Raw genomic sequence first — 8,181 nt, 5'->3', positions numbered from 1 at the left:
ATGGTATATTTGTAAATAAAGAGGCAACATCATAACTTATCATGATTTCATCCTCTTCAATTTTAATTTTATTTAGTTTCTCTTTTGCCTCTATTGCATTAATTATATCAATATTTTTATCTTTATAAACATGCAATTTTTAATGTTTATATCCCAAATTTTATAAATTAATTTTTTGAGGTAAAAATTATCCAAAAATATATTAAATATCATACTTTTTACTCCATTCAGCCTTCTAGCATCCGTTATTCTTATAGTCTTGTTAACATAATTATTAATTATTATTGAATTTCATTTGAATTTAAAAATTGTTTTGCAGGCTATTCTGCCCAGGTCATTAATTATAAGTCAAACACACCCTATGAAAAAGTCAATTATTAGAGAGTCATATTTATTATTAATAAGCTTACCTAAGGTTATGTTTAGTTACCTATTTTTTTAAAAATTCATCAATATTTAAAACTTTTAATTTTCAATTTATCCACACTATCACTTCCATATAAACAAACTATTTATAACCTTCCACACACTCAGGTCAGTCTTGTTTTTAATTTAATTCAAATTACATTTTGGTCTCAATTTGTATTTTTCCAGTTATTAAAATTCATATTAAAATTAATTGTAAATAGTAACAAAAATTTCTCCAATATTTTTCATAAATTTATTTTGCTTAAAATGCTATATTATTTTCCATCTTATCTTTGCAATTTTTAATGTTTATATCCCAAATTTTATAAATTAATTTTTTGAGGTAAAAATTATCCAAAAATATATTAAATATCATACTTTTTACTCCATTCAGCCTACTAGCTGCTATATAATAACTATATATAACTACTACTATTCTTATAGTCTTGTTAACATAATTATTAATTATTATTGAATTTCATTTGAAATGGAAGGCAAAAATAGTAATTTAAAATCAGATTACTAATTTTTTCCTTTCTCCATTCTGTTATTATATCCTTGTCTTATTACCATCATATCCAAAAATCTTAGTTTTTCTCCCTTTTCAAATTCCATGGTGAACTTTAATCTGTCATGGTGACTATTAAATGCTTCAAATAATTTATTTATATCGTCTTTTTCATAATACAAAAAATATCATCATACTTAAACATTAATTTGACTATTATTCCTGATTTTGAAATTACATTATTTATTAAATCATCCATGATTAATCCTGCTATTGATATTGGCAAATTTCCTCCCATTGGAACCCCAAAAAGCTGCCATTACAGTTCCCCATTATACTTAAAATTGCCGTTTTCACAGAAGAATTTTATGCCCTCTAAAAAGAAATTTTTATTTTTTATATTTGTATCTAATTTAATTTTCTCCCATTTATCATTTATAATTTTATAGACACGTTTTAATGGTATATTTGTAAATAAAGAGGCAACATCATAACTTATCATGATTTCATCCTCTTCAATTTTAATTTTATTTAGTTTCTCTTTTGCCTCTATTGCATTAATTATATCAATATTTTTATCTTTATAAACATCTTTAAAAAATTTAGATAAGTTATATAAGGGTCCATTTATACCATTTATAATTGGTCGAAGTGGTTTTTCCTTTTTATGGAGTTTTACTAATCCATACATCCTTGGATGATTACATTTACTATTTATTAAGTTTTTCAATTCTTTTTCATTGATCATTTTATTTTTATAGAGCTTTTCAACAGAATTTTTCACCTGTTTATTAATATCTGGCAGCGGGTCTGTCCTAAGTTTTCTATAAGTGGTTTCTTCATTTAGTATCATTTTCATCTTCCTATCATATTCTTCATTTTTTATAATAGCAACATTTTTAGTCTTGTCAGATTTCACAATTAAAGTATGAGGATTATTCTTTTTAAATTTGATTAATGATTCTAAATCATTTTTCCTCATATTGAAAAGTTTATTGATATTATTAATTTTATTATCCAACTTGTGTTTTTCAATAAAATTTCCAATTTTCCTAGTAATGTTATTTCTGAGGCTGTTTTTGTGGTTTTCACAAGTGTCCATTTCTTTTAAAATGATTTCCAAATGATATTTAAAATATTTTTGGATAATTTTACCCCAAAAAATTAATTTATAAAATTCGGGATATAAACCTTAAAAATTGCAAAGATAGGATGGAAAATAAAATAGCAAATAATAAAGCAATTAATAAGAAATATTATGGAATAAATTATATAAAAGGTTTATCAGAAGATATCCAGAGGTCATTTATAGATTATGATGTTGAAGAATACTCATTATGTTATAGACCTAACAATAAAATTAAAAATTATTATAGCAATTTAAAGGACAAAATTGAAATAAAAAGTCAATCGGGATTGGTATATAAAATTCCATGTTTAAATTATCCGGCTAACTATATAGGTGAAACAAAGCAAATGGAGATAGAATATATCAACACAGAAATGATACAAGGAATAATGAAAAGGATGCTAATAAAACAGCATTAGTGCAGGATACAGCTAAAAATCAACATAATTTTGATTTTGATAACACTATAATTTTACATAAACAAAACAATATGTTAAACAGAAAAATACTTGAGTCAATTTATATATCAGAGAACATCAATTATACCATTAATTTCAAACCAGATACAAGGAATTTAAACCAAGATTATGCTTAGATTTTAAGCAAAATGAATTTATGAAAAATATTGGAGAAATTGTTGTTACTATTTACAATTAATTTGAATATAAATTTTAATAATTGGAATAAATACAAATTGAGACCAAAATGCAGTTTTAATCAAATTAAAAAGAAGACTAACCTGAGTGTGTGGAAGGTTATAAATAGTTTGTTTATATGGAAGTGATAGTGTGGATAAATTGAAAATTAAAAGTTTTAAATATTTATGAATTTTTAAAAAATAGGTAACTAAACATAAGCTTAGGTAAGCTTATTAATAATATATATGACTCTCTAATAATTGACTTTTTCATAGGGTGTGTTTGACTAATAATTAATGACCTGGGCAGAATAGCTTGCAAAACAATTTTTAAATTCAAATGAAATTCAATAATAGTTAATAATTATGTTAACAAGACTATAAGAATAACGGATGCTAGAAGGCTGAATGGAGTAAAAAATATTATATTTAATATATTTTTGGATAATTTTTACCTCAAAAAATTAATTTATAAAATTTGGGATATAAACATTAAAAATTGCAAAGATGAGATGGAAAATAATATATTATTTTAAGCAAAATAAATTTATGAAAAATATTGGTGAAATTTTTGTTACTATTTACAATTAATTTTAATATGAATTTTAATAATTGGAATAAATACAAATTGAGACCAAAATGTAATTTGAATTAACTAAACTTGAAAATGACTTTTTCATAGGGTGTGTTTGACTTATAATTAATGACTTGGCCAAAATAGCCTGCAAAACAATTTTTAAATTTTGATGTGAGGTGAGAATTTATATTGAAGATATGTTATATTATTAGTGATAATGTTGTTACAAATGAATATATAATAAGCTGTTAAATATTTAGATTTTCCTTGAGGATGGCCGAAACGTTGGACTATTGATGTAATAAAAAGTGTTGAGACTAAACGAGGTACAATTTGATTTATTTAATAAATAATTACCAGTCTCAAGAAATTGAAAAAAATATATTTAAATGAATATTAATATTTATATCTCATTAATAAAGTAGTTGGAATCTATATTAATTTATTTACTCTAAGCTAAATGATTCCTGGAATATATATGGAAGATATGAAACATGAATATGTCCTAAACGGAGCGTTTGCGGACATATCTTAATTGATTATTTTTTTTTTTGTTTTGAGATCTTTAATTCCTGCTTTCAGTTTGTTCACTTAAATTTGAAACTCCCTGTTTATTGATAGTTGACCATATGACACATTAAGAAGGAGTTGGTTCGGATGGTGGTTTAAATTATTGTAAAAATTATCGTAACTATTTATAAATTCTAGACGTTTCGAACCAACTTGGAGATCTTCACGAGGGCTGTTATAGCAAAGGAGAAAGTGTAGATTGCGTACAATTTGTGTCGAAATGTCGAAATTCAATTGACCATATAGTAATTCTGTGAGTCAATTATGCAATGCCGATTTTTAGTAATCACGTCTTTTAATTCAAATGTTCTAAAACTCGTTCTTATTTCTGGCTGGCATTATTTTGTTTTTCACTTTTCACCTGCCTATCTCGGTGTAGCGTCAATATACAACAATAGAAAAGCCGGACATTTTCTTCACTTGTGATGTGGAAGTCAGATTTTTATTTTTGCAGGTATTTTTAAACTAAATTCAGAGCATAGAGCGTTGCCCTCCGAGTCGTTAACGCGGTTATTTTTCGTCAGTTCTCATAGAATACCAGAAAAACCGATCCCATAAGTATATCAGCTTTTACAAGTTGAGTAAATTGTATCTTATTGATAGTTGACCATCCCTTAATATCAAACTTGCATTACGACAGTTTCCAGAAAGGAAAAGAATGTCGCGGAAATAATCTGGGATATTGTCTCAATGTTTATAACAAGCTTAACCTCTATTTAGCTATTTTATCTACTTGCATCAACTTTTCTGTAAAATTTCTCATCGGAATAGAACTACTTGTTATAATTTTTTTTTCTGCATAAACTCATTAATATTTTTCAGTTCCATACTACTAAAACAAATTACTTTTCAGCTCCTAAGGTAACGGTTAAAAAGATAGAAAAACCTACACATCACTCCCATAAACATCACTCGCCATTTATTACTCACGTTGAAAAGACGTCGGTAGTTGATGAATCATCTGTACTTGATGAACCATTGGAAAAAAATCTGAGGAAATCATCATTATCTGTTATAAATGTGAGGAAACTACAAAGTATCCATTCGAAAGAAAATACCTCTGAGCTGACGCAAGGGAAAACTATTGAGAGAACTTATGTGGAAATAAAAAGGAAAAGTCTTGAAGTAAAGAGAGAACAACCAAAAAAGATCTTAGCTAAAACGAATGTAGCTATGAAAAAACAGGGTACAGAACCGGTGAAAACTGTTTCACCGATAAAAAAAAGGGAAAGAGCCAAATCTTTTAGAGCCAAATTACCCGCAAAACTTGCAAGCACGGCTGGTTTAATGAAATTTATGGATATCAAGAGTTGGAATACTAAAGAAGGTGAAAAGCAATCGGAAACAGTGTTGCCAACTCAACAGCCTTTTACCTTGAAAAGTAGTAGAAGAATTTCAAAGAGTAGCAGGGATATGTCTCAAGACAAAGTTCGTTTATCAAGCCATTCTGACCGAAGTTCCGGACTGAGGTCCACTTCGAGGCAGACGATAAGGAAAACAGAAGTGACGAAAGAAGACCAATTTTATGAAAAAACAAAACAATATGTAACTAAACAATTGAGAGAAGCGCTTAGTATGCTGACATATCCTAGAAGAGAATCAGCATCGGAATATGTCAAGCAAATGGAAAGGGAAAGGAAAAGTATTTTTGTTCTTTGGAAAAACTACTTCGACATTAGACACTTACTAAGTGTTGAACAAGTGCAAGTTCAAATTAAAAAAATGAGGCGAGACAGGCTCATGAGTGCAGTTGACAAAGAGCTCATGAAAACGTCTTTATATAATAAACTCTTTGCGTATCTTGGAGATAGGACTCAGAAATCCCCGTACGAGAGAAAGATGTGGCGTTATCTCAACGAAAAAGCAAACCAGATAAGTGAAGGTGAGGAACGAATGTACAGTAAGCAATTAGAACACACAATTCAAGTGCTTGATGAGCAAGTTAAGAAGTCTGAACCTCCAAAGGATGTTCTTCTTGAAGAGGAGAAGCGTCGGAAAGCTATAGATGACCACTTGTCTCGCGTTGATGAATCCCCCCAAAAATCCATTGCAAAAAGACCAAATACCAAGGAGACGACAATGGAAGAAATTCTTCAAATGAGAGGTATGTGTCTAGTATTTTTATTTATTAAAACTTATATATATTCTGAGTAAAATAAGTTAATGTATAAGTGTTCACATGTAGTGTAGGATAGTCTTCTTAACAGTAGTTACAGATTCTGTCACACCCACTACCATGTTGTAAACTAATCACGGTCAACACTTTTTTTTTGTTATTTGTGTTGATAGTTGACAGTAGACTAATATGTCGTTTCGACCTGAATTTTAGGTCTTCATCAGAGCTAAAAACAAAAAGAGATAACAACCATCATTCAGAGAAAGATAAAAATTAACGAACAAATTTGGAAATATACATTACAATGGATTGAATAGAAAATAGTCGTTTAATATTAATAGAAGTAGATAGTGGATTGATGATAAAGGATCATTAAGATCCTTTCATTCAACCACTCCTTTGATTTTGACAATACTTCCAATCTAGCCACGGTCTCTAACCATGACAAACGACTGCTATCCGAAAGCATTTATATACAATTAGAGTCTTCACCAATTAATCACAAAACTGACCAACAATTCCTATCCTCCTAGCCTATTCCCAAATATTTATTAAAACACCCTTTTCTACAGTCACCGTTCATGTACAAGTTTTTTTTCAATTTTCTCGCCTCTATCAACACTTATTTAACCCACCATATGTTTCTACAATTTTCTGACCTTTTGGTTGTCATAGCTTTATATTTCACACTTTTTTATGTAATTTTACTCCTTTCATTCGGAGCTCCATATCTTTAAAATTACAAGCAATACTAAAAAATCTAAGAGAATATTATTTAAAGAAGAGTAAATTTGCTGAAATATTAGCTCTAATAGAGCTATTTACGTTTAATGGTTCTCGAGATATAGCTTTTTAAAAAGCAATATTTCGTAAAAATGTACTGAAAGATTAGAATTTATTTTGAGAAATCTATATCTCAGGAACTAAGTGACGTATAGATGTCTATTAGCACTCAAATTAAAACTTACTTAATGTAATATAAAGTAATTTATGATCTTCATTTCCGTATGAATAGTAGTTTTCATGGTATTTGCTAAAATAATTTGATTTATAGTTGTTCAGACAATAAGTTTGATTTATGAAAAACTTTATTTCAGAAACCATAAGACGTACAGATGTTCGTCAGCACTTAAATTAAAGCTAGTTAAATTTACCATACAATAGTTTATAACCTTTATCTTTGTATGTTATTTTCTAGTGGTTCGGATAAACTGTTTGATTTTTGAAAAAAAACAACATATATTTAGAACCATAAGACGTACATATGTCTACCAGCACAAAAAATAAAGGAAATTTAACTTGCTATCAAGTAGTTTATGACACGTATCTTCGTAGGGGTAGTAATTTTTAAGAAATTCGTATATAAATATAAATTTGGCGCATGAAAATTTGTTCGAACAACTATAAATCAATTTATTTTTGCAAGTATCATGAAAACTACTACTTCTTCGAAGATAAAATGCCTAAACTAATTTATAGCCGATTACACTAGGTTTAATTTGAGTGCCAGTGGACATCTGTACGTCGAATGGTTTTTGATATATTGATTCCTCAAAATAAATTCACTAACTACTGATCTTTCAATACATTCTGTACAAAATTATTATGAAATGTTAGTTTTTAAAAACCTGTGTCTCGAGAACTATTTAACATAAATAACTCTATTGGGGCTAATATTTTAACAAATTTACACTTCTTTAAATTACTTCTCTTAGGTTTTCTTGTATTGTTGCTACTTTTTAAGATATAGTGCTCCGAATAAAAAATTAATTTTTTTTAATGTTTTGAAACAGCCGCCATTTTTTATTTCCCCTGTACTCGGCAGACTCATCAATTTTGACTAGTAATTATCTCTTCTCTGATGTGCTGTACAAGTTCTTGGGGATACCGTCGGTTCTTTACATAAGTCACCCTGTTTCGCTTCAGTGGAATCTCATGAATTGTTTTTCTAGTAGCACCCAGTCTCCCTCCTTTAAAAAAATATCGTCGAATTCTTCTGCATTTCCGGCTTCCCAACTCTTCCTATGCCCTCTCTTTCCCGGCCTTAAGGAGTCTCCGGCAACTATATTTCCTTCCTCTAATTTCTATATCCCATTGCCCAATTTTGTTTTTTATACGCGTCCCCACTTTAACCAATAGGTCGCACTCTATATTTACTTGATAATCCCGAGGCATCTATCCCATTACATGAACCGTTACTTGATAATCCCGAGGCATCTATCCCATTACATGAACC

At 28.7% G+C, this 8,181-nt stretch overlaps 1 protein-coding gene across 1 annotated transcript in view; it reads left to right on the top strand.

The window, feature by feature from the left end:
- Window positions 1-8,181, top strand: part of LOC106681832 (uncharacterized) — a 23,379-nt gene that overhangs the window by 14,836 nt on the left and 362 nt on the right. The window contains exon 7 of the mRNA XM_067049754.1: window positions 4,683-5,933. Within this exon, the coding sequence (XP_066905855.1) occupies window positions 4,683-5,933 (1,251 nt within the window). The remainder of the gene's footprint in view (window positions 1-4,682; window positions 5,934-8,181) is intronic.

The sequence above is a fragment of the Halyomorpha halys genome, unplaced genomic scaffold, assembly GCF_000696795.3.
Source record: "Halyomorpha halys isolate HHAL.00 unplaced genomic scaffold, Hhal_1.1 Scaffold368.1, whole genome shotgun sequence".
Lineage (NCBI taxonomy): Eukaryota > Metazoa > Arthropoda > Insecta > Hemiptera > Pentatomidae > Halyomorpha > Halyomorpha halys.
Note: the sequence above shows the minus strand (reverse complement) of the source record. Positions and strands in the feature narration are given on the sequence as shown.